This window comes from Eptesicus fuscus, chromosome 23, assembly GCF_027574615.1.
Source record: "Eptesicus fuscus isolate TK198812 chromosome 23, DD_ASM_mEF_20220401, whole genome shotgun sequence".
Lineage (NCBI taxonomy): Eukaryota > Metazoa > Chordata > Mammalia > Chiroptera > Vespertilionidae > Eptesicus > Eptesicus fuscus.
This window is the reverse complement of record NC_072495.1, coordinates 8,866,157-8,893,098: the sequence shown is the minus strand read 5'-3', so window position 1 is coordinate 8,893,098 and position 26,942 is coordinate 8,866,157. Positions and strand designations below refer to the sequence as shown.

Below are 26,942 nucleotides of genomic sequence, written 5' to 3'. Positions count from 1 at the left end.
CCTTGACTAGAATCGAATCCTGGACTCTTCGGGTCCTCAGACTGACGCTCTATCCACTGAGCCAAATCAGCTAGGGATGTGCTTTTAAAAAAAATAATTGATTTTTAGAGAGAGAGGAAGGGAGAGAGACAGAGAGATAGAAACGTTGATGAGATAGAAACATCATCCATCGACTGCCTCCTGCATGCCCCCTACTGGAGATTGAGCCTGCAACCCGGACATGTGCCCAGACTGGGAATTAAACCTTGACTTCTTGGTTCATGGGTGGATGCTCAACCACTGAGCCACACTGAGCGGCCTTAGTGCTTCTTTGTATGCCAGGCCCATTTTTGCACTTCACAAAGTAATCTCATGTAACTCTTACACCAGCTGTTTGGGGTAGGGAATTAGGATTATCCTCACTTCACACTTGAGGAAACCGAGATACAGATAGCCCAGTAACTTGGTGAAGTAAAAGCTGAGGTTAGAGGCAGGCCTCCATGGGCTCAGAAGAGAAGGCCTCGTGAGTTGTTCTCAAAAGCTTGCACTTGACCTTGAAGGCAGAGGGAGAGAGGGAAGGTGATTAAACAGGGAGGGCCTGGATGAAGACCTTTTGTAGAGACTGTTCTGGCCACGCGCCCTCCGCCAGTGACGTGTCACGTGAAGTTTGTTTCCTAAGTGAATAGTCTTTGCTTTACTGTCAAATTCATTTAGATTTTGTTGGAGGTGTTTTTCTTTGTTGATTTTTAAGCGATTGAGTCAGTTCATAGTATTTGGATTTTTTGAACTTCACCTTAATGTTCAAAAATCAAGATTGAACCTCCTTCCTAATAACACAGTGAATACTGCTCAGTAAGACTGGCTCACTGTTCAGAGGAAATGCTGGCTTGAAGACGGCAGATGGCTTTAATTAATCTGCACTCATTTAAAATTTTGGAATAGCCGTTTCGTTGTCACAGTTCTGCTCACATTGTATTTTACTTCTGCCCAGGTTCCAGCTAGCTAAACACTTTTGTTATTTGCCCGGTGTCACGGCTGAATATTGCATTTTGAAAGTGAGAGTTAAATAGCAATTTAAACTCCTGACTTTCATACCTGTCTGTGAAATTCAGACAAATGAGATGGAAATAACAGGGCTGCTGTGTTATGAAATGTTGCCTCTGGCACTTTTGTAGAAATCTTAAAGGGGTAACCATTTTGGCATTTATTTGTACTATGTATATATAAAGCATATCATCATCATACCTAATAAAATGGTAATATGCAAATTACCATCACTCCGCTACGCCCACGATTGGGCCAGCTGGAGGCGCAGGGGGCGGGACTCAGGGTGGCTGATTGGCTGGCGGTAGAAACGCCGGCGCTGCTTAGGCCGGCGCTGCGGAAGACGCTGGTGGCGGAACTCGGGGTGGCCGATTGCGTGGCTGCTGGCACCAGTTTTCCACCAGCAGCAGTTTTCCTCTGGCCACCCGCCCGATCGGAGAGCCTCCCCGATCGGAGTTCCTCTCGGGGTGACCTATCGTGCTGGCGGGAGAGGCGCTCTGATCGGGCGGGTGGCCAGAGGAAAACTGCTGCTGGCGGAAAACTGGTGCCAGCAGCCAGGTGAAGGAAAAGTCTATTGCACGAAACTTCGTGCAACAGGCTCCTAGTATATTTATAATATGTATAAAATTATATATACATAACATATATAAAGTATGTATATACATAATATATATAAATTATATATATTATTCCTCTTCTTTTTAGTCTGCCTTTCACTTTCTTGATTTGCCCTTTCACTTTCATGATTTCCTGTTACAGATTAAGTTTGTTTGAAACTAACGGTCCCCTGAAGAGGCACTTTCTGTCATTTTGAGAATGAAACCTACCCCTTGAAAATGCTTAGCCTGGCTTATCCACCCTCCTGTCTGTCCTGCAGCTGCTCCTTCTTCCCACTTCCCCACATCCCCTCTTCTTCTTCTTTTTTTAAAAATATTTTTATTGATTTCAGAGAGGAAGTGAGAGGGAGAGAGAGAGAGAAACATCAGTGATGAAAGAGAATCATTGATCGGCTGCTTCCTGCACACTCCCTACTGGGGATTGGGCCTGCAACCCAGGCATGTGCCCTTGAGCAGAATTGAACTCAGCACCCTTCAGTCCTCAGGCCGACACTCTATCCACTGAGCCAAACCAGCTAGGGCTCATTCCCTCTTCAGATGAGGCAAGTTCCAGTCCCACTGTGGCTGCCTGTGTTAGTCCCTTGCTTTCCCATGGCAGTCTCCACCTCCCTTCCCTGCACAGGTGCCCTTCCTGACCACTTGCCTCAGGACCCCGAGTTTTCGTCTTCACTCTCTGGCTCAGAAGGCCATGGGGGGATGTCTGTGTAGACGCAGGCTGGCTGCCTGTGGCTCTAACAAAGGAGGTCTTCAAAGCCTTGCTCACAAAGCTCACATGCCTGTGGCCCAGTCCCCAAACCACTTCTGTTCTCTGGCATTTAAATTTGACAACTGACATCTATAAGGGTTGCTCTGAATTAAACAATGGTAAAAGGAGGCGGGCCATCAACTCCTCGAAAACATGGGTCACATCTGTTATTTGTATCCTGTACACCAGTACCCACTGGCTTTTATTCTTTAAAAAAAAAATTAAATTTATTGGGGTAGCACTGGCTACTAACATGAATTTCAGGCCTACAACTTTATAATACGGCATCTGTATGCTCTGCTGTGTGCTCACCACCCAAGTCTAATCTTCTGTCAGCATATATTCGGCCCACTTTACCCTCTTCATTCTCAGTAATTGTTATTTTAAAAGGCTTCTCTTTTATAAGTACTTATTCATTGTAGAAAATTTAAGGGAAAAAACAGGTGAGAAAATAGAGAAGGAGAAGGAGGAGTAGGAGAAAGGGCCTTCATAATCCCACTAATCTGACCCAGAACCCCATTACTGTTTGGTGTCATCCTTCTGCCATATCTTACGTGTGAGTGCAAAACATACGGCTTCCATCATACACTGCTTTGCAAGGTGGAGCTTCTTTTCACTTAACACTTAATTCTGATTCTTTTTCCAAGGCATGAAATAGTCTCCAAGAACATCTTTTAAATGGCTGCAGAAGGCTCTTTTGTATGAATGAACAATAGTATTATTTAGGCAGCTGTTTCCATTGGCCATTTATGTTGTTTCTGATGTTTTTGCCGCTGTTGGTACAATGTTAACATGAGCATTCTTAGAGTTACTGCTCAGGACTGAGAACATTTCCTGAGATAAATTCCTTAAAGCAGAAACCAAGCCAGGCTTTTTTTTTTTTAAAGCTTTTGACGCATAATAATATTTACTTTTGCTTCTCTCTAGACACTACAACAACAGGAGTGCAAACTTCTCTATAGCCGAAAAGAGGGCCAGAGGCAAGAAAATAAAAACAAAAACAGATATAAAAACATCCTGCCCTGTAAGTATCAGTATTCTGCTCAGTCATCGTCACTCTCACAGATTTTGATTTGCAGCAGATCCAAGGCCTTAGCCTCTTTTAATTGTGAGCCGTTTCCAAAATAATCCACTGCGACAGGGACTGCTGGCCTCATTCACAGAGTTCCTGCATGCTGATTACTGAGCGAAATTGCCATGAGGAGGTTTTGAGTGAGGTTGTTTTCTTCTGTTGATTAATTCTGTTTGCCTAAGAGCGATGATCTCCCAGTGTTAGGCCAGAAGCACTCCGGGGTCCTGGGCTTGTATCCTTGCTCTGTGGTACCTGGCTCCTGGGTCTTGGGAAAGGCACACCTCCTTTCTGAGGCTCCGTTCCCTCACCGGGGGACAGACAAGCTCCTTCGAGGGCTCTTCGCTCTGCCCCCTGATGCCACTAGCTCGCGTGCCTGGAGATTTGGGTGCACACCTACACTTGGCTCAGAAGGCACAGCTCCATCAGCACCCAGATGCTGCCAGGTGGAGCCCCTGGGGAACCATGGGGAAAAAGAGGCCCAGAAGGATAGAGGCCTTGGACAAGGGTTCCAGTAATGGCACTTGCAGTGATAAATCCTATATGTCCATAGTACATTATCAAAACCAGGAAAATGGCATTGTGACTTTGTTCTTCTTAAAGAAAGGCAAAGTGTGGTGCTCAGATTATCGTTATTGCTAACCTAGGATTTAGTTTTTAAAAAAAATATTTTTATTGATTTCAGAGAGGAAGGGAGAGGGAGAGAGAGATAGAAACATCAATGATGAGAGAGAATCATTGATCGGCTGCCTCCTGCACGCCCCCCACTAAGGCATGTGCCCTTGACCGGAACTGAACCTGGGACCCTTCAGTCCACAGGCCAACACTCTTATCCATTGAGCCAAACCAGCCAGGGCAGGATTTAATTTTTTAATGTGGTTTTATCATTAAACTAGCAGCCCGTTTGCACGAAGATTCGTGCAATAGACCTTCATTCACCTGGCTGCCTGCACCAGTTTTCTGCCTGCACCAGTTTTCTGCCGGCACCGGGGACCCAGGCCTTGACTGTGGCCACCGCCTTCTGCCTTCTTTCAGGGTTGGGGCTTGGCCCCGGGCGGCAGCCTTGGCTCTGCTGCACCCCAGCCTCCCTGCTATGGATCGTAGGAGCCGACCCCCCCGTGGTTGCCTGCGATCCATGCAGGCTCCCCGCTGGTGCCCAAGGCCGGGAAAGCCTCCGCCCCAGGCTTTCCCGGCCTTGGGCTCGGCCACACCCAGCGTCCCTGCTACGGATCGTAGGAGCCGACCCCCTGGTCGTTGCCTGTGATCCGTGCAGGCTCCCCGGAGGCTTTCCCAGCCTTGGGCTCCGCCACACCCCAACGTCCCTGCAACGGTTTCCTGGTGGGCGTGGTTGGTGGGCGTGGCTTGTGGGTGTAGCGAAGGTACGGTCAATTTGCATATTACTCTATTATTAGGTAGGATGAACACAGCTTGGACTATGTTGAGGATGAACGGATTTGAACAGGTTTGTCCTAAAGAGGTCTGAGCACTTTTGTGACTGTGGTCTTTTTCTTCCAGTCGATCATACCAGGGTTGTTCTACATGACGGTGACCCCAACGAGCCTGTGTCCGATTACATCAATGCAAATATTATCATGGTAAACTTAGCGCTTCACAGTGTCTTCTGACCGTACATATTCTTTATTTTACATCCTTTCTTGTGTCCTGAAAGCAACTTTCAACTGTTGGACGCATTTTCTTCTTAAATTTCTAGCCTGAATTTGAAACCAAGTGCAACAATTCAAAGCCCAAAAAGAGTTACATTGCCACACAAGGCTGTCTGCAGAATACGGTGAACGACTTTTGGCGCATGGTGTTTCAAGAGAACTCCCGAGTGATTGTCATGACGACGAAAGAAGTGGAGAGAGGAAAGGTATATGAAATACTTTTCTGATAAAATATTTTCAAATGGTTGCTCACGTCAGGTTGACCATGTTAAGAATTGAATAAACAAGTTAAGCTTAAGCTAACGGACCCTCTGGAAAACAGGCCGTTGAGGACATTTGATGATGACGTGCCTTGGTATAGTGTCCTTTAGGTTTCTTCTGCTTGGGGTTCATTGAGCTTCTTGGAGCTGTGGATTTACATGTGTGGTGTGTTTTCCCCAACACCACAGTGTAATCTGTTAGCCCTATTCGGTGTGTATTTTTCATTCAGATATTGTCCATTTCACCTCTAGAAGTTTTATTAGAGTCTTTTTAATATCTTCTGTCTTTTTCACACGTGCATCATCCCCTATACCTTTGAACACATAGAATACATTTATAATAACTGTTTTCATGTTCTGATTACTAATCCTATTACACGTTATTTCATTTTTCTGGTTTTTCAGTTGTTTAAGGTGGGAGGGTAAATCCAGCCGTTACTCCAGTGTATCCAGAAACAGTGGTCCAAAAGGGGAGTGTAAGGGGGGCCTGCCTAGTGCTTTCAGGTGATTAGAGTACTAGTAAACCAACAGTGATTGCCCTGGTCACGTCAACTTAACTGTTCATGACTTTTAAGCATTTAGAAAGTAATTTGAATTATCTGAACAATACATTCAAATAAATATTCAAGCACAGTTATTGATAAAGTTGCCTTTATCACCATCCCTCGTCCATCCACTTTAGTCCCCTCCTCCTACATAAACCCTGTTTGATGTGTATTATTCTACACTCTTCTTGGCGTTTACATATGTATATATATTAAAAACATTGCTTTGGCATTATATACCTACATTTACATATATATTTACATACCTATAGAAGTATATAGTACACTATTTTCTGAAAAATACTATATGAAAAAGTGCTTTCATACTGTAACTTTATTGTGCATCTTGGGTATTTCCCCCACTAAATACACGTTCTAACTTCTGTCTCATAGTAATTGCATGATATTTCATGGTATATATTTATCATAATTTATTTAACCATCGTGTGCTGGGCATGTAAGTGTTCAATTTTTCTAAATAGGGAAGTGAACAATCTTATTCTTGCTTCTGTGTCTATGTGGCAGGTGTTTCTCTAGGATAGATGTCAGGGATTGCTAGGTCAGAGGGTGTGCATGTTGAAAATTTATGTAGGTTCTGCCAAACCGCCTTCCAGAGTGGTTTCCCAGGGTGCACTCTCCCCAGCTGTGCATGCCTAGTAGCCATCTCCCCGCACTCTTCACGACACTTCCGGTGTTTAGAAATTGTAACATCCACCCTTACAGAGAAGCAGATAGATCTCATTGAGTGATAGCTGTGTGTTATCCAAAGCCAGTCTGTCCACGCAGCTTTCTTAATTTGGAAAAGTTCTGTGTTTGTGTTCTAGGCAAAGTGTTTTTTTAGACATACTTGATTTGGTTTCTATAACAGCTGCATGGAATGTAGCAGTCATACCTGTAAGTTAAACGTAAGACAGATGGGCGATTTTGGATTTTAGCCCTCTTACTGTAATTTTCTTGTAGTTGTGAAGGGCAGTGTGATTGGATAAGATTGTCATTGTTGTACTAGTGGTTGAAGATCTTTGAGGCCTGATCTGGTCTTTGTGAAACAAAGGTCTCCTGCAGTAACATTAGCTGTTCTTGAATTAGTGGACGAGTTAAGCCGTTTTCATAGTTTCCGCTTCAGGTGAGTGTCACCTGCCCTCAGTATGGAAAGGAAAGCTGAACCCCCTTGAACCCCTTGTCCTATGTGTTGCCCAATGGGAGTTATAGGAGACCACCTGTTTCTCAGAGGACGTGGGGGTGTAAAGACAGGATGCTCGTGTCCCTTCAGAGGGATCAGTATTGTCTCTTTCAGATGAGCTGCCAGAGGCTCCTACAACAGACACTGGGCCCGATACTGCCTCCTCCTCATTCCTCATCCCAGCCCGCGCCTGCCTTCCCATTCTTCCCCTTCACTTCGTGGGTGGAGAGGGTGACATGAGGGCTTTTATTCTCTCCACAGGCCTCCTGACACCCTGCTCTCTCAGCATCACCCCCCTCCCTGCTCCCTGAACAGAATAAAAGCCAGACTGGATTCCTTTGGATCCCTGGGCTTGAATTTCAAAACTCAAGTATTAGCCCTCACAGTTTAGAGTTTTGTTTTTTTTAAAATATATTTTATTGATTTATTACAGTGAGGAAGAGAGAGGGATAGAGAGTCAGAAACATCAATGAGAGAGAAACATCGATCAGCTGCCTCCTGCACACCCCCCACTGGGGATGTGCCCGCAACCAAGGTACATGCCCTTGACCGGAATCGAACCCGGGACCTTTCAGTCCGCAGGCCGACGCTCTATCCACTGAGCCAAACCGGTTTCGGCACAGTTTAGAGTTTTTGTGTCAAGGTTTATATCAGAGTTTAGAAAAGTGGGAAGTGGGCTGTAGTACTTCACCGCTGTTTAAAGTCAGCCAAAATGTTTTTAGAGTTACGATTTAATTTTGTTTTCTCTTGAGTGACAGCAGTCCTCAAATTGATTAGCCAGTAACAGCCTTGAGAACAATTAATATGAAAGGTGTTCATGTGGGGAAAATTGTATTAAATCTGTCACAGGGTATTTGGATCTATAAAACACTGGAGGGAAAGCCGAATTCAAAACAATAATAAATCAATGACCCCAAGCTGTGCCAAGCAAAAAAGTGGTCCCATCCATTAAATTCTGTTGAATGTTCCTCCTACCATGCTTTTCTTTTCTTTAATGGACCATTGACTGTGGGGGCTAGTCTGCAGCTGCTCTGTTACGTCCATTTTTATAACTGGGAATTTCTCCATCTTCCTAAAATACAAGGAAATTGTCTTTTGCTGATATTTGTGTCCCGTTGTGGAAAGGAAGTAGCATCGGTGATGCCGCCCAGGAAAAAAACCCAAAACACAACATCATTCTTTACTCAGGGCACGTCACCACATATATATATAGACTCGTCGCTCATGGGCTCATGGAGCAGAGTGTCTTCCTCTTTGGAAGCAAGAATGGTTTTCTTGGTGCTATATTTTCCCATCTGCCTGCTCTGAAGCCAGCAGCTCTTGCAGGCTTGGCGTTCCCAGGCACCCAGTTAAGCGAAGGTGACGTGTGCAGTAGGTAGCAAATGGGTCTGGATATAGAAAAAGCAGCTGGTTCAAAACCCGACGGCTGCCTTTCTGTGCTGGCGGTATTCACACTTGGGTTAGATAAGGCGCAGAGCCCTCCTACGCCGGGGTGGAAATGAACCAGACGGGCTGGCTTGTTGGGCAGCCCATCCACCTCCAGAGTTCTTGCTTGCCTTCCCTGCAGAGCGGCTGGCAGGTCTCTCGAATTCAAATCTCAGTGGTTGCTAGACAACACCCTCAACCTGGCCATTTCCTCTCTTTGCATCTTTGATTCTTTTTTAAAAATATATTTTTACTGGTTTCAGAGAGGAAGGGAGAGGGAGAGAGAGATAGAAACATCAATGATGAGGGAGAATCATTGATCGGCTGCCTCCTGCACGCCTCACATTGGGGATTGAGCCCAGGCATCTGACCTGACTGGGAATGGAACCGTGACCTCCTGGTTCATAGGTTGATGTTCAACCGCTATGCCGCCCCGGCTGGGCACATCTTTGATTCTTTAGAATTAAATGAACAAGCATAGACTATCCTTTGACCTGAGTGTTCGATGGGACAACTCTGCACACACGGCCTTTTCTTCCCCTTTCTCCCTGGTTCTCCAAGCCCCTGCTTTCTCATTTGAACTCTTCTTTCGTGTCCTTTGGAAATCCATCAGTTCAGTGATGGAAAGGCCATTCTCCAGATTAGTGGTCATTAAGCAAAACTTGGACATTTGCTTTCTGCTGGTTCACAGATATTAACTGTCTTTTTTTCTGATCCCTTCCAGAGTAAATGTGTCAAATACTGGCCTGATGAGTTTGCTCTGAAAGAATATGGCGTCATGCGTGTTAGGAACGTCAAAGAAAGCGCCGCTCATGACTATACGTTAAGAGAACTTAAACTGTCAAAGGTTGGACAAGTAAGTATATTGTCGTATTTTAGAGACTTTGGGAACTGTTTATGGTATGCAACCCAGGGTCATGCAGTTACAATCATTCATCCATTCATTCACTTATTGGTTCAGCAGCCATTTATTGGTTGCCTTCTATGTGCCAGGTACTCTCGAGGCACTGCTGGTACATTGCAGACAAGACCTACAGCCTTTGCTCTCTCAGAGCCTAGAGACAGAAGTTTAAAATTTAAATGAGCAACTAAGCTTTCTGATTGTGCCAACTGCGAAGGCACAGGATGGCATGCTAGAGAGTGAGTGGGTACTTGAGATGGAGTACACAGGGAGGGCCTATCTGCGGGAGTGTCACTTGAGCTGAGGCCTGCAGGTGGAGGAGTCAGGAATCCAAAGTTAGGAGAGGGTCCCAAGCACAGGGAGCAGCAAGTGCAGAGGTCCTGAGGCCTATTTAGTGATCAAATTCCACGGCATCAGATTTTAACTGCATATAGTTCAGGTTGTCCATGGGCTGACTAACTTTATTTATTTATTTATTTTTTTTTAAAATATATTTTATTGATTTTTTACAGAGAGGAAGGGAGAGGGATAGAGAGCTAGAAACATCGATGAGAGAGAATCATCGACCAGCTGCCTCTTGCACACCCCCTACCAGGGATGTGCCCGCAGCCAATGTACATGCCCTTGACCGGAATCGAACCTGGGACCTTTCAGTCCGCAGACCGACGCTCTATCCATTGAGCCAAACCGGTTTCGGCAAGCCAAACCGGTTTCGGCGGGGCTGACTAACTTTAGAAAGTATGGCTAGGTTTGGATTTATTTGATTGTACGGTTAGAGAGGGACTTTCTTATTCAAGGCCTTTTGGGATACAAAGGTGAATGAAACAGCCTTAGTCGTTAAGGAATTGCGATCACATAGCAGCAAGAAGCCACATATACAAGTAGCCGTACTCTAGAGAGACACAGGCCATCCCACACATCTGAAGTGCCGTGGTGTTGCCAAGGCTGGGCTTCCTTCCAGCTGGGGCACCAGGGAGACCGTCTCAGAAGAGGTTGGGCCCTTAAGGATGGGGATTCCGTGGGAGTTGAATTCCCAGTTGGTGCCATTGTGAGCCACGGCACTGAAGTACAAACGCAGGAAAGTGGGGTTTATGGGGAACAAAGGCACTTGGGAATCTAGGGCAGTGGTCGGCAAACTCATTAGTCAACAGAGCCGCAGTTTGCCGACCACTGATCTAGGGGATAAACTTGTGTTGAGACAGGTTGGGACCAAGTCGGGCCGAGACTTACCACTATGTTGAGAAATGTGAACTTTATTTATTAGTTGTCATAGAACCTGTGACTGTTCTCAGCCGAGTGAACATGCGCAGAATGGAGTGCCAGGAAGGTGTCTGGTAGCGGGGCAGTGGGAGAGAGGTTGGATGGGTGATCCCGGTGGTCGGGAGGCCTGTTCGGAGCCTCTGTGATGGTCTAGGTCTGATGGCCTTCTCTCCACATATCCCAGAGACTCCAGCAGTTGTTCTGTTTGTTATTTTTTCTTAGTCCTTCCTATGGAAATGTACATTTTGTTAAAATGCCAGAGCAAACTCTGGAAGAAAAGCCACGTATGTGAAAGATTCCCAGGTGTAAAGTCTGCAGGGCGAGGGGGTAGTTTGGCTATTATTGGAGGAGGAAGAATTAGAGACATCTTAGGGTTTTGAGGGCTATGGCAAGAAATCCAGTAAATTTCTGGGCAGTGCTGAGTGCCCCAATGCGGTGGTGAACATGAATATTTATGACACCAATCACCTGTTGTGTGATTTTCCTCCGTGGACACACTACCCTGCTCCTCCCATACAAATAGAGAAAGTGGGTGGTTGGGTCTGTCCGGTCTTGGAGGCTTTGCCCGGGGTCACAGTCCATGGAGATAGTGGTGTGTGATGGAGAGTGATTGTCAGGATAGTGGGTGGAATCTGAGCAGGGGCTGGAGGAGGCCAGCGGAGAGTGGAGCAGGGGCTCAGTGAGGCGCCTGGAGGTGGGGCTAAAGTGGGCTGGGAACCTCAGAGATTGTGGTCCAGGATGGGATGCTGGGACTTCTGATGTCAGTGGGCGTGCAGTTCTCCTGATGGTGGCAGAGACTGAGAGGAGCTGGGAAACTGTAGCTGTCAAGCCGAAATGCGAGAGAGATTTAGAAGACATTGGACAAAGATTCCAAATGGGGTTTTCTTCACTCTTAGTGATAAACCACCCATCTTGTCTCAGAGATTTTTGAGCAGCAGGTATGGGAAGGGTTGGTGTTTGGGTTTCTGTGTGGCACCCTCTGATGCAGATGGTGACACAGGACCCATCATTTCTCCAGAATTGCTGTCACCTATTATCTGCTTTTTATACAGCACGTTACCTGTTTTCTAACGTGCTGTCACATCATCTCATTTAAGCCTCCTAACTGCCTGGGAAGGAGAAGTTGGGGCAGGGACCTGAGGGACCTTTATCAAGGAGAAGGAGCATGGATGGATAGGGAGCTGATCTCTCCCATTCCCCAACTGTCCTTCCTGCAACTGTGTCGCCCCTTGATTTGTAGCTAACCAGTAGCATCCAAAAAAGTCTTTTTCGCGATGTCAGCAAATTAAATGCACATAATTCAAGAAAAGATCCTAATTGTGGTTCAGATTCTGGTCGTGGACACTGGTCTAGTTACTCTGTCCTTGTTTTTAAATCCCCTTTTAAAATGTCACTTAGCTTGGATTGTCTCCAGATCCAGAAGAAGCTGTAACGATGAATAGTGCTGCTCAGTGACTTCCCCCGGGTGGACCCCGCACGTGATGCTTTTGGGTGTTTTGCGGTCTTGGGACCATGGTTGACCTTTATTAGTGATCACTGTCCTCAGAGGGGCCCACGTGCTGAGTCTCCTCCCATCTGCAGAGCAGTGGCTGTGTGTTTCATTGCTCCTGTTTAATCCTCACAGTGGTGTTGTGAGAGAGGGATTATTATGCCTGTTTGCAAAGGAAGAAATTGAGGCCTAGAGATGTCCAGTTGCTGCAGTGAGTGTGCATGCTGGGATTTTGGCCTAAATCCAGCCATCTGATTGCAAAGCCTGACTTCTTATCTATTTTGTACTTGACAGAAGAAATTAAAATATTATGATATTATAATAAACATGTGTGGCTGGGGGAGGGGAGAAGGGTTTGGGTACAAAAGGACAAAGAGGAACGAGTGACTTGAGGGAGGAGAGCCCCGGGGCCCCGAGACCTCAGTGGCCTCCTGGGTTGAGCTGCGCATGGACGAGGCTGACCAGGGAGGATGCCCGCTGCTGTTGATTCAGGTTGGCAGTTCCTCAAGGACAGATTGCCGCACTAGACATCTGGGTTCTGTGACCGAGGCCACGAGTTGACCCTGGGATTGCTCAGCCCGATCCAAAAGGAGGAGCGACCTGGAAAACTGAAGAGGGCCTTCAAATGGAGTGGGAGGGGCTTCGTGCTGACCAGTGTGACTGGCTCACATGGGATCTGAGATCAAAACCGGGCAATGCCGCAATCCCTTGATTTATTTAATTCTTTTCTGGTTTTTCTTGGCTCTACTCCAGGGGAATACGGAGAGAACGGTCTGGCAATACCACTTTCGGACCTGGCCTGACCACGGCGTGCCCAGTGACCCCGGGGGTGTGCTGGACTTCCTGGAGGAGGTGCACCATAAGCAGGAGAGCATCATGGATGCGGGGCCAGTGGTGGTGCACTGCAGGTGACCAGCCCTCCCACCCTAGTCCCCAGCCTGTCCTGACTCCTAACGCCCAGGGCTTTCTTTTTACCAACCCACCCCCAGCTGTCTAACCGTGGGGAAAATTTAATCTCTTTTTGAGGCATGGATAAACTGCACTAAGGGACACTTTGACCCCAAAGTATATTTCTTGTAGATCCTACAGGCCTGCTGGGTGCTGGGGGTGGTGGGACAGGGGTGGAGAACAGTCTTTATTCCCAAGGAGCCCCTAGTCTGGTAATGTTTGCTTGGTTTTCTTTTTAATAGGAGAATTTAGGGTTCATTTCTTTGATTGTGATTCTATTCTACCAAGAAATGACATATATTTCCCCCCCAACAATATACTTGTTGGCTTCAAAAGGTTAGGACCGCTGCTCGCCCAGGCCTCTAGAAGCCAGTCCTGTGGCCTCCGCCCCAGAATTTGCAGGCTCTGGTGCCCGAGTTCGGGCTTCATGGTTACTCTGGGGAAAGCTTGGTTTCTGAAATCTCATTCATGTGTTGGGCAAGTAGATGTGTGTGAAACTTTACTCAATTTTTTAAAAGCTCTGGGGCCAATGTTTTTCATACACAACTCCGATTTGATCCTCACAACAACCCTATCAAGTATGTACTGTTATCCCCACTTCACTGATGAGGAAACTGAGGATCAGAGACATTAAGAGACTTTGCCCCAGCCACACTGTGCTGGAGAAGCTGGGCTCTGAGTGCAGGTTGGACTCACTCCAAAGCCCCGTGCTCTTAGCAAATATATTTCCCAATATAAATAGACAATCTTATAAATACTCCCAAGAGCAGATATTGGTTCTGTTCATATTAATAGCTTGGTTTTGAGTATAAAACTTCCGTGAATGACTTCATTGTCATTGCTTCTTGTCCTCTGCCCACAGCGCTGGAATTGGCCGGACAGGGACGTTCATTGTGATTGATATCCTTATTGACATCATCAGAGAGAAAGGTAGGTCATCGGGAGGGCACGAGGCTACAGTTCCTGGTTTTAGTTTATGGACAGAAAGTGCTAGTGAAAATAGCCTGGGGAAGAAAATTTGAATGTTAAAAGTTTTCACAGAAATCTGGGCTGAAGACTCCAACTTTCAATACATTTGCCAGAGAACAGAAGTGATGCTGTTTGAGCATTTGGCATAAAATGAAGCCTAGGATCTGTGGATCTCACTACTGTGATCTTTTGTTGAATATGCAGTGGTGGTCTCTATCCAGCCGCCTACTTACTCTGCTGATGGAGTGGGGTGGGGAAGTGGGGGAACCCTACCTCTGGCACGTTATCATGGAAGCGTCTGGGATCATTGGTATTGATCAGAGGCCAGTGCTGTAGTCCTTGGAACGTGTTTGGTCAGAACATTAAAGACTAAATTTGCTTTATGTCTGAGCCTGCTAGACGTGGTGCATTAACCTCTTGACCCTGGCTCTGCATTTTCTCCTGATGCTTCGTGGTGCTTGCTTTGTAGGTGTCGACTGTGACATTGATGTTCCCAAAACGATTCAGATGGTGCGATCTCAGAGGTCAGGGATGGTCCAGACAGAAGCACAGTACCGATTCATCTATATGGCCGTCCAGCATTATATTGAAACACTACAACGCAGGATTGAAGAAGAACAGGTACTGAGCCTGGACGGATCGGCATTCAGACTTTCGTTTTCTGGGCAGCTGGCAAATGCTCTCCTTTTTTTAAAATATATTTTTTATTGATTTCAGAGAAGAAGGCAGAGGGAGAGAGAGAGAGAAACATCAGTGATGAGAGAGAATAATTGATCAGCTGCCTCCTGCACACTCCCTACTGGGGATTGAGCCCGCAACCCAGGCATGTGCCCTTGACTGGAATTGAACCTGGGACCTTTCAGTCTGCAAGCCAAACCGGCTAGGGCAAATGCTCTCTTTTTGATCAGAACAGGCTCTGATAGGAGACATTTTTATTTTTTTTTAAATATTTTGTTGATTTTTTACAGAGAGGAAGGGATAGGGATAGAGAGTTAGAAACATCGATGATAGAGAAACATCGTTCAGCTGCCTCCTGCACACCCCCTACCGGGGATGTGCCCGCAACCAAGGTACATGCCCTTGACCGGAATCGAACCTGAGACCTTTCAGTCTGTAGGCTGACACTCTATCCACTGAGCCAAACCGGTTAGGGCAGGAGACATTTAAAAAAAAAAAGTTTTAATTGATTCTAGGGAGAAGGAGAGAGAAACATCCATTAGCTGCCTCCTGCACAGTCCCTACATGGGCATGTGCCCTGACCAGGAATTGAACCGGTGACCTTTTGGTGCATGGGACGATGCTCCACCAACTGAGCCACACCGGCCAGGGCAGAAGACTAACTTTTTTTGGGAATGGGAAATGATTCCCCCAACTAGGAAGGGCCTCTCTGAAAACTATTCCTACTTCGTGGCTCTGGTTTTTCAGTCTGGAGGAGCTTGGGGAGGGGCCGCATGCTACCCTCCTGGCCTGGCAGCTTGGGGAAGTGCCACATGGGAAGAGGACGGTTTTCCCCAGCTCAACGGCATGCTTAGAACTCAAAATCTCGACGTTTCCAGCCTGTTCCAGTTTAATCCGGACCATATTTATCCTGATTCCGTCTCTTAAATGAATGCTTCACTCTTGATAGCATAACGTGGTTTGAACCACCAATTTGGTCGAGTTGGAATCGGTGAAATTTCAGTTTTAATAAGCATGCATAATGAAGAAGAATGTGGCATTGGAGCTTTTCCATTTGAAGCTATTCATAACAGACACAAAGCTGAGTTAATTAGGAATGAGCTGAGACGAGGGAAATGAGGAGACTGCTCTTTTGGGGAGCTGTGCTTGTCCCCCCCTCCTCCCCCACCCCAGCCCCGTTGCTATGCTCAAAATAGGAACTAAGCTCTTTTCAAAATGGGACCTGCCACCTTACTGAACAATTCTAGCCTAGCAGCACAAAGAATGGTCAGCCAGAGATAACTAATTAGTTTGCGCGATTCTCAGTTCACACCAAAGGACTCACTAGATTGTTTCATTGTAGAAAAACATCTTCAGAGACAGTGTATGTCTAGAAGTACAGGGTCAAATAATTAACAAGCTACCGGTTTTGAACTCCCGTGCTTTCAATCTGACTATGTTATTGTAAGTGCTATGAAATATGTAGATTGTTACTATAGGCTATTGTATATTTTATCTTCCAGTTACACTTAATTTGGGCAGGAAGGGTTAAAGCATAAAGTGGCCCCAAGTGAAGGATTCCCAATAAACACAGAGAAAGTGCATCACTGCGGGGACAAAGTGGAAACTTCAGAAATGTCTTAAAGCACATAATGTACTCTTGGTGGTAAAAGCTCTCAATATTTCATTCAGAGGCTTTGGTTTTTATCCTTGTTTTGGAGAATTTAGGGACTTCCCACCCAGCTTTTTTTTTTTTTTTTTATTAAATATATTTTTATTGATTTCAGACAGGAAGGGAGAGGAGAGAGAGAGAGATAGAAACATCAATGATGAGAGAGAATCATTGATCTGCTGCTTCCTGCACACCCCACACTGGGGATCAAGCCTGCAACCAGGAATTGAACCGTGACCTCCTGGTTCATAGGTTGACACTCAATCACTGAGCCACACCAGCCTGGCTCAAATTTTTATAAGTGGTTCTTCTCACATTCTGCCATTTTGAAGTAGAGTTCTTTGTTAAGTTCCATTTACAGTATTAAATTTTTAAACAGCATGCATGATTCCCTCCATTCTCTTCCTTTCTCTCTCTTTCTCTCTCTCTCTCTCTCTGAAATGCCTTTTTTTGCTTTTTTATTCCCTTAAAAGAGTCACATCCTCATATATGCAATCTTCACCTTTCAGAAAAGCAAGAGGAAAGGTCACGAGTATACAAATATTAAGTATTCCCTCACGGACCAGGCAAGTGGAGAGCAGAGCCCCCTCCCGCCTTGCACCCCAACACCATCCTGTGCGGAGTAAGTAGTAATGAAGGAAACTCTTTTCACCTGAACATAATTCTGTAGACAAGCTTAAAAAACTACAAGTCTTGACTGGCATCAGCTGTTGGGTCTGGGCTGGGCTCTTGGAGGCTCGGTTCTGCCCTTGGGGACTGGCTTTGGCTATTGGGGTCTAGGTTGGGTCGTAGGAGCTAGTCTCGGCTCTTCAGCCCTTTGGGACTAGATTTGGCTCTCAGTTCTTGGCTGGCCTATTCGGGGCTAGGCACACCTTTCAGGCCAGACTAGGCTCTTTGGAGCGAGGCTCCGCCCTTCGGGACTGTCTTTGGCTATTTGTGACCGGGTTGGGGTCTCGGCTAGGCTGGCTCTTCAGAACTAGTGTCAGCCCTTTGGGACTAGATTGGGCTCTTAGGCCGTGGCTGGGCCATCCCGGGCTAGGTCCGTTAAAATGAAATGGACCCGGCCATGGGGAAGCCCGGTCCCCACAAGACTGCCTTAGAGGAGAGGACCCTAAGTGAGCACACTCGGCCTGGGAGCCCGAGGTTGAAAGGGCTGCTGACTCTCCAGGGGGCGGTGCCTGTGGAAGTCACTGGGACACACTGAGGCTGGCTCCCGGGGCCTGCTGGAGGAGGGGGTGTTGTTTAGGGACTAGGCTGGGCTCTTCGGGGCTAGGCTCTGCAAAAAAAAAAAAACCCTAAAAACTAAAAAAACCCAACCACCTACAAGTCTTTGTAGCACACATCTTTCATTGAATTGTTGGCTCGCCGATTTGTGAGTGTATCAGTGGCCGCCTAAATTTGAATTTACCTGAACTAAAGTCTGATCGCACACAAGTAGGATTGCATGGGGTTGTGAGTATATCAAGTTGTGGTTCTTTTGGAGGAACCTCATTTTTCTTTTGATGGCGTGGGATTTGTTGCAGAGGTGGACAGCACCCCCTTTGGTGTATTAACCCTTTGCACTCGCTTGCTTTTTCCTCGATTCCTTTATTCTAATGCTAACCGTGTCGAGCCACACTCGACATTCGAGTGCAAAAGGTTAAGACTGTTTACCAAGTAAAAGTAAGTTAATTGACTACTAATGTGTCAACACCATCCATAGTCAACAGAAATCTGCTTGGTGTTTAAACCAGGGGTCAGCAAACTACAGCCCCCAGGCCAAATCCTGGCTGTGGCCTGTTTGAGTACAGTTCTCGAATGGATTTTAAAGGGTTATTAACACGCACATGCACATGCACCAAGAATAATATATGACAGAAACTGTTTATGGCTTGCAAAGACTAAATTATTTACCCTGGTTCTTTATAGAAAAACTTTGCCAACTCCTTGTTTAAACTAAAACATGATAGGAAAACAAAGGTTAAATTGATTATGTGAATGGCAGCTTAAGTTATTATTTTCTATATATTCTAGTCATTCTCTGGTATAATATTTGCTTTTTCCCACTTAAGAGTTTTATTTCTATATACTTCTGATGTGGATTTTTAAACCCCTGCTGACTTTAATACTCTCTATAAACATTTAAAATGGCATAGAAGAGGCTATTTATATTTGCTTTCTATTTAATGTTGAAATGAAATTACACAGCAAAAATATGCTCTCCATCAGGCTGCCTCTTTGCTCTACCTGCTTTTTTCTTTCCTACAGACTGACAGGGAAAGTTGGTATTTTAAATCGCCATCTGTAATAATTTGTAGTGGAACCAGCAGGTCTGGACTGAGTCCTTGCCAGGGAGCTTTTCCCCATGTTGGCCCAACAGAATCAGCTCTGACGACTCCCTTGTCACCAGTGCCTGCCTGTGACATAAACAGTTTCTCTCTCTCTCTGCTCTCGTCATACCCTTGTAGGGCACAAATCCAGGACATCCCGATCCTCTCCTTGTTTTGTCTCCACACCCCTGGCTGGCACCCACAGTTGCTTGGTTCCTTGCCCTCTGGGACTGCTCTGCTCTCCCTTCCCTGTTCAGCAGACAGAATCAGGGCTCTGATACATTGGCCTCCGTCTCACGGCCCTAACCACCCTCACACCTCCCACTGAGCTTCATGTTCAATGTTCCCCTTTCCATAACCAGATGCTGTAACCAGATTATGGCCTGACTGCTCTTACACTTTCCCATCTTGGATCTCTTGCCCATTCAGATCCTTCTGGTTGAAATGAGAATCTTTCTTTCCTTCCTTCCTTCCTTCCTTCCTTCCTTCCTTCCTTCCTTCCTTCCTTCCTTCCTTCCTTCCTTTTCTTTTTTCTTTTTTTCTTCCTTTTTTAAAGCTATTTCATTTATTTATTTACTAGTGGCCCAGTGCATGAATTTGTGCACATTGAAAGGAAATTAATTAGAAGAAATATTTTAATATCACTGTTTGCCTTTTCTCTATAATAGAAGTGTCAACCAAATTCACGATTGATAATGATAGATCAAAACACATGTGTGAGATTGGTGCCAGTGAGAGCTTTATATGTATCACGCATGTGCGAGTCAACTTAGCCTTTTATATATATATAGAATAAACTTGCTTAATTAGAACTGCTTTCTGATTTAGCTAAACTTTTTCCATCCCAGTGAAGCGCCCCAACTTCTCTTTCAGGTAATTGTCAGCAACACAGCAGTAAATATCAACACAAAAGCAGATTATTATTGTAGATCACACAGGGAGAACAAAGTGTAAAATATTTAACTGCAGCAGTGTTTGACTATATTTTGTGCAGTGAGAAAATCTGAAGTCATTTTCAAGGTCCACCGTTTCTTACTTCTTTTCAGTCGGGTCAAATTTCTAAGCTTTCTAAATCTCCATTTTATGGCTAATGAAAAGAAAATAGGATTCCACCTAGTCTCCTACCTACCTACTCCAGGACTTCTGTGAGGATCAAATGAGATGAAGCATGGGAAAATGCTTCACAGACATTTGGTTAAAGTGTAAAATGTTTCCACCTGGCTATAAAGCAAGTCGTGTTCCTGGGCTGAAGAAACTGCAAGGAGGCTAGTTGCTAGGGAGAGGAAGATGGGTGTTGCTATGTGACGTCATTACCCGGACGGACACTTAGCATATTAGCCTTTTATATATATAGATTTATTTGGTAATCCTCACCCAAGGGCATTTTTCCATTGATTTTTAGGGAGAGTGGAAGAGAGAGAGGCAAAGATAGAGAGAAACATAGATGTGAGAGAAACACATAGATTGGTTGCCTCCTGCACGCGCCCTAACCAGGGCCCAGGCTGGGAAGGAGCCTGCAACTGAGGTACGTGCCCTTGACCAGAATCAAACCCGGACCCTTTGGTTCGCAGGCCAATGCTCTATCCCCTGAGCCAAACCGGCTAGGGCGAGAACCATTTCTTTCTATGTGTACACACCCTGCCCTCCTTCAAGGTCTAACTCAAGAGTCCTCATTACACAGGCTCCCTTGCTCTGCCCGCCTGGAAAACAATTCACTTTCCTCCTGGCCCCTGAGAGCAGAGGCTTTAACTTCACAGTTGCTTTGCTGTATGTTTATGTCTTTATCCTGTTCTAGAATGCCAATTCCAGAGGCAGGAACTATATCCGCACTGTAGCTGGTCCCCAAAGAATATACTGTGTGCCTTACCAATGTCATGTAAGCCTAAACCACATAGTCTGCATTTCTGTTAACATCTCTTTTCTTTTGAGGATGAGAGAAGATAATGCTCGAGTCTATGAGAACGTGGGTCTGATGCAGCAGCAGAAGAGCTTCAGATGAGAAAACCCGCCGAAACTTCAGCACAGAAATAGGTATGAAACGGCAGTGCTGTCGGTTCATTATTTTTGCCTTTCTGGCCTTTTTAAAAAAAAAAATTTTTTTTAATTGGTTTCAGAGAGGAAGGAAGAGGAAGGGAGAGGGGGATTGAGTCCGTAACATAGGCATGTGCTCTGACCAGGAATTGAACTGTGACCTTCTGGTTCAACCATTTAGCCACCCCGGCTGGGCATCCCTGAACTTCTTTTTTCCAAGCTGGATTTATTTTAGAGTTCATTAAGCATTAAAAGCAAATGCAGAATTAATTCTGAGAAGGGCAAGGTTAGCATTTATTGTAGACAAATGGTTGATATTGGTGATGGGCAGTGGTTGATACTGGTTAGTCCAAGCTGTGCGGGAGATGATCTGTAGGACCTGGGAAGCGTGGGGACATAGCACGGGATGGTTGGAGTCAGGATGTCTCAGTTCTCATCCCACGAGGCCTCTGACTGGCTGTGTGACACAGGGCACTGGACAGCCAGGGCCTCCGACTGGCTCCACTGCACGTCCCTTCAGCTCTGTTACTGGAAGTTCATCTCCCTTGTCCATCTCCCCCATCACTCACCTTTTCAGACAGTGACCCATGTGCGCTATATGTTTTTTTGTTTTGTTTTGTTTTTTAAAATATATTTTATTGATTTTTTACAGAGAGGAAGGGAGAGGGATAGATAGCTAGAAACATCGATGAGAGAGAAACATCGACCAGCTGCCTCCTGCACACCCCCTACTGGGGATGTGCCCGCAACCAAGGTACATGCCCTTGACCGGAATCGAACCTGGGACCCTTCAGTCCGCAGACCGACGCTCTATCCACTGAGCCAAACCGGTTTCGGCGCGCTGTATGTTTTCATGATAAGTTAGAAACTCACAGTTTTAGAATTTCATGTTGAAATTCTCATTTCAATGAGCAGTATATTTAAAAGCTTTAAATCTTCTTTTAAGTGGTTTAATGCCTGCCGGACTTTTAGATGCACGCTCCTTCAAGATTCTCATTTATTTCTTCTCAGAGGTGGGCTTCACCCTCTCCATGAAAAGATCAAGAACAGATGCAAGAAAGTTTATGTGAAGAATGAACATGAACCTCGAAGGCTTGTGTTGGGGTCGACTCCCTTTTGATGAGCAGAATCTGAAACCTTTTAAAGACCACTCCGTTCTAACTCGACACCACCCGATTTCCAGTCGCTCATTTCCTCAGATAAGCAATCATCTCTACAGTGTAGACAGTGTTATATTTTATAGAGTTTTATTTTAAATTGAGGAAGCAGTTATATTGTGCTCTGTACTTTGCAGATGGTGGTGATTCGAATCCTAGTTATTGCCATTTTTCTTTCTTTTTATAACCCTAACAAATTTAATTTTCCCCCTCTTTGAGGGGATGATGGGGCACTTGTTAGAGGAAAAAGTGGGGAAAATTAAATGACAACATCCTGTAAAAATGAGAACAATTTTATTTATCGTCATTTGTTCAGTAGTGGGTAAATTCATTTTGATGGCCTCTTTTTTGGGGGGGCTAAATGATAATTAGGCCAGTGCCCCAGACTTTCAGAACTTGACTCTCTTCCTTTGTATTGCCATTAAAAAATCTTGGGGAAAATCCTGGGAATTTAGGATCAAGGTGTGCTTTTTCTGAGCAGATAACCAATGACCATTCAGCCTACTGTGGTGGGGAAATGTTTGCCATATATATATATTTTTTTTTCTTTTTCATTTGACTATTGTCTTGTATTTTGAAAAAATGCATCTGTGGATAACCAGTGTTTTGGTTTTCAATTGTTGCTGACAAACCACCCAAAACATAGTGGCTTAAAATGTCTCTTTATTTGTTCCTGACTATTCTTCAATCTGATGGGGCTCAGCATCTTGCTGGTGTCGCTTGCTGATGTCTCTCTTGCTGGTCGGCAGGTTGGCTGAGACGCTGGGTGGCTGGGCCCCTCTCTGTACACATGGTCCTCAGGTCTCATTCTCCACGTGTCTCTCCATGTGGCCTTGACGGCAGGGTCGCTGGCTCTCAGAGCTCCCAAGAGTGTAAGGCAGTAGTGGCCAGGCCTTCTGACGACTTAACCCCAGAACTATCCAGCATCACTTCTACTGCCCTCTGTTGATTAGAGCAAGTCACAGACCTAGGATTCAGGAAGAGGGGACTCCACCAGGGCATGAAGTGGAGGTGCGGTTGATGGGGGGTCCCCAGTGTAATTGTCAGAACCAGTACCAAGGAACAAAACTATTGTTAGTAGAAGTAGAAGCTGCTAGTGAGTGACCTTGGGAAGCTGAAGTGGCATGTGTAAGCTGGAAGAGAGGGCCGTCAGACAGAAAGAGAGGGCCTTCCAGAAGCTTCCTGCACCAGTTCTGCAAGTCCTGAGCATCTTTTCTGAATCACCACTTCTGGTCTTGTAAGGACGGATGTGTCTAGGGGGCGAGCATTTGAAAGCACCACCCCAACACCACGGCCTCCGCAGAGGGAGGGGAGTGGAGGCTCTCTTCCTGTTACTGGTATCAGTCTGGCCTCCACGCATGCGTGCAGTCAGGCCGCTGGGAGCAGGAGCATCGCAACGAGGCTGCGCGGCAGATTGAATCAGCAGTAGGATTTGCTAACGTGCTACCTGAAGTGCCTTCTCTCAAAACATCCCTCTTTGCCCCATGTGTTGAATCATTGTTCGGTGACTGTGTCTCAATGAAAGTCTCACTGGTTGACTCTGTGAAGAAAATAAAATGCTACTGCAGCATTGCCATTTAGGCATGGCCTCCTTTCTGGAATCATCCTAGCTTTTGCTCCTGAGAGGAAGGACTCGACCTAGCCCTGGTTGTAGTTCCCTCCTGAGGTCTTGGCCTCTATTGAAACCCTGAGGTCCTTTGGGCCGAGTGATGGCTGCCATTTTCACAGGCAAAATGTGTAGTGTTCCCCCTATATCACCCCCTTCCCTGATCCATCGAACTTAGAATTGCTTCAGAGCACAAGTGTGGCCTGAAAGTGATCACCTTCTGAGGAATGTAAATGACTACTGTCTCCTTGTCAAGCCTGTAGAGAGATTCAAGTTCAGGATTTGCAACAAGGCCTTGAATCCTGTTCTTTTTATCACATTGTCACATTGAATGGTTCTCCTTTTTTGCCTCAATTTTGTGGAAATGTTTTGACTCTGTTTATTGCCGTTTTAATTCTGTATGTCTAGGTTTCTCTCTCTGTTTCTTCTTCTCATTACAGCAGTCCCTTTAGCATTTCCTATAATGCTGGTTGGTGGTGATGTACCCCTTTAGCCTTTTTTTGTCCAAGAAGCTCTTTATTTGACTGTCTTATTATTATTTTTTTAATTTAAATTCTTTATTGTTTAAAGTATTACATATGTCTCCTTTCCCCCCCCGCCCCCCCCATTGACCTCTTCCTGGCTTCTCCCACTCCCCAGCACATGCCCTCACCCCCCTACTGTATGTGTCCATTGGTTATGCTTATATGCCTGCATACAAGTCCTGTGGTTGATCTCTTACCCTCCCTCTGCTACTCTCCTCTGCCTTCCCTCTGAGGTTTGACGATCTGTTCAATGTTTCTATGTTCTGGATCTATATTTGTTTATCAGTTTATGTTGTTCATTTTATTCCACAAATGAGTGAGAGCATGTGATATTTATCTTTCTCCAACTGGCTTATTTCGCTTACCATAATGCTCTCCAGGTCCATCCATGCTGTTGCGAATGGTAAGAGTTCTTTCTTTTTTTACAGCTGTGTAGTATTCCATTGTGTAGATGCACCACAGGTTTTTAATCCACTCATCTGCTGATGGGCACTTAGGCAGTTTCCAAATCTTAGCTATTGTAAATTGTGCTGCTATCAACATAGGGGTGCATATTTTCTTCCTGATTGGTGTTTCTGATTTCTTCTCTAGAAGTGGGATTAGTGGGTCAAATGGGAGTTCCATTTTTAATTTTTTGAGGAAACTCCATACTGTTCTCCACGTGGCTGCACCAGTATGCATTCCCACCAGCAGTGCATGAGGGTTCCTTTTTCTCCACATCCTCGCCAGCACTTGTTGTTTGTTGATTTGTTGATGATAGCCATTCTGACAGGTGTGAGATGGTACCTCAATGTCATTTCAGTTTGCATCTCTTAGATGATTAGTGACTTTCAGCTTGTTTTCATATGTCTCTTGGCCTTCTGTATGTCCACTTTCAAAAAGTGTCTATTTAGGTCCTGTGCCCGTTTTTTGATTGGATTGTTTATATTCCTTTTGTTAAGTTTTATGAGTTCCCTATAAATGTTGGAGATTAAACCCTTATCGAATAAAACATTGGCAAATATGTTCTCTCATGCAGTGGGCTCTCTTGTTGTTTTATTGTGACGTCTATTTTGAATGATAGCCTTGCTGGATGTAGTAATCTTGGTTTCAGATCCTTGCTTTCCTTTACCTTGAGTACTTCATGCCATTTCCTTCTGGCCTATAAAGTTTCTGATGAGAAATCAGGTGTCAGTCTTATGGGAACTCCTTTGTAAATAATAGTTTGCTTTTCTCTTGCTGGTTTTTAGATTCTCTCTTTGTCTTTAATTTTTGGCATATTAATTAAGATGTGTCTGGGTGTAGACCTATTTGGGTTCTTCTTGTTTGGATTTCTTTGTGCCTCCTGTACTTGTGTGACTTTTTCCTTTACCAGGTTAGGGAAGTTTTCTGCCATTATTTCTTCAAACACATTCTTTATCCCTTTCTGCCTCTTCTGGCACACCTGCTATTCGAATATTGTTTTGTTTCATGTTGTCCCACAGCTCCCTTAAGCTGTCCTCCTGTTTTTTAATTGTTTTTTTGGTTCTCTGATTGAGTGATTTTTTTCAACCCCGTTTTCTAATTCATTGATTCAGTCCTCAGCTTCCCCTAATCTGCTGTGTATTCCTTCCAATATGTTTTTTATTTGTGCTATATCATTCTTTATTTTCGACTGTTCTTTTTCCATAGTTACTATATCTTTTCTCATGCTATTGAGCATTTTTACCATCATTATTCTGAAGTCTGTTTCAGATAAGTTTTTTTTTTTTATATCTCTGTTTCATTTATATCTTCTTCTGGAGAATTCTCTTGTTCTTTCATTTGTGGGTTGTTTCTTTGTTTCCTCACTTTGGCTACCTGTTTGGGTTTGTGACTATGTGTTAGGTAGGTCTGCTACGCCTCTCAATCTCTAGTGCAGGACAGTGTCAAATGCTGTTTCTGACTAATTAGATCAGGCAAAGACCCAAAGCTTCCAGAGACCACCTCTGGCTACAGACTGATAGGATTCCTCTTGATCTGCCCTCAGGCAATCGTACATGGCAAGAGTTTTTTTCAACAGGGTGGGGTAATTGTTTCTGCCTGGAGGCTAATTGTTATTCTCAGTCTTGTAAGGGACAAGGTGTTTTCTAATAGGGTGGATCAGCTGTCTTCCCCCCAGGCAATGCGGCCTGTATAGCAATTGTCTATGTGAGAAAGATGACCTCTGCAGCATGAGGGAATGGCTCAGCGCTAGAAACCAAGGTGTCTGCCTTCTGAGCTCTAACCCCAGAGCTCACCCAGCTCTAGTCCACTCTGCTGTTCCTCTGTCAGAGCACAAGATGGGTGGCTCCACAGGGAATGTTAAGTGTTGGCCCATTAAGAGGGTGTCTGAATTTCCAGCCGTCTCTCCCTGGCAGACAGCCAGATATTATGTGAGTACCCTTCTCAGTTCTCGTGCTCTCTGCTGGGGGGGATCTAGCTTGGGAATTAGACCCCAAAGTTCTCAGTGGCAACTCCCACAACTGAGATATTTATCTGGAACTTCAGCTGCTGTTTGTGGAGGCCCAGCCAGCCCTTTCGCGCCTCTGCCCCTCATACCAGCCTCTATGCAGTCTCCACTTTGGTCCTCGGTTATCAGGGTTCTCTCCAGCAAGTCTTCCATTGATTATTCAGTAACTTTTTCTGTGTTTTAGTTGTAATTCCAGTTTGGACCTGGGAGCATGTTTGTGCAGCATTTACTTACTCCTCCACTATTTTTAATCTCCATGTTTTTGACTCTGGACTTTGGGGGCAAAGTCTCTCACCAGCATACAAGGGTCTGATTGTATAAATGTATCCGCTGCATTAATCTCTGCCTGTAGCTTCCGATCAGTGGTTTTTGCCCTTGGAACAGAAACACCAGATCTTGGTTCGCTCTCTTCTGATACACAGGACATTGATTTCATTTAGAT

The 26,942-nt window shown here is 45.2% G+C and overlaps 1 protein-coding gene across 2 annotated transcripts in view; it reads left to right on the top strand.

Annotated features, from left to right (window-relative positions):
* The window catches only part of PTPN11 (protein tyrosine phosphatase non-receptor type 11), a 54,810-nt gene extending 30,754 nt beyond the window's left edge, over positions 1 to 24,056 (top strand). Inside the window, exons 7-16 of one of the 2 annotated variants that reach the window (XM_054712869.1) lie at positions 3,313 to 3,409; positions 4,970 to 5,049; positions 5,166 to 5,324; positions 9,253 to 9,384; positions 12,932 to 13,086; positions 13,989 to 14,056; positions 14,565 to 14,716; positions 16,934 to 17,046; positions 20,663 to 20,764; positions 21,776 to 24,056. In XM_054712869.1, coding sequence (XP_054568844.1) covers positions 3,313 to 3,409; positions 4,970 to 5,049; positions 5,166 to 5,324; positions 9,253 to 9,384; positions 12,932 to 13,086; positions 13,989 to 14,056; positions 14,565 to 14,716; positions 16,934 to 17,046; positions 20,663 to 20,732 — 1,026 coding nt within the window. In that variant the 3' untranslated portion in view covers positions 20,733 to 20,764; positions 21,776 to 24,056. Of the gene's footprint in view, positions 1 to 3,312; positions 3,410 to 4,969; positions 5,050 to 5,165; positions 5,325 to 9,252; positions 9,386 to 12,920; positions 13,087 to 13,988; positions 14,057 to 14,564; positions 14,717 to 16,933; positions 17,047 to 20,662; positions 20,765 to 21,775 lie in introns of both variants that reach the window. The other variant, XM_054712868.1, reaches the window with a different exon arrangement.
* Positions 24,057 to 26,942: the final 2,886 nt, after the last annotated feature.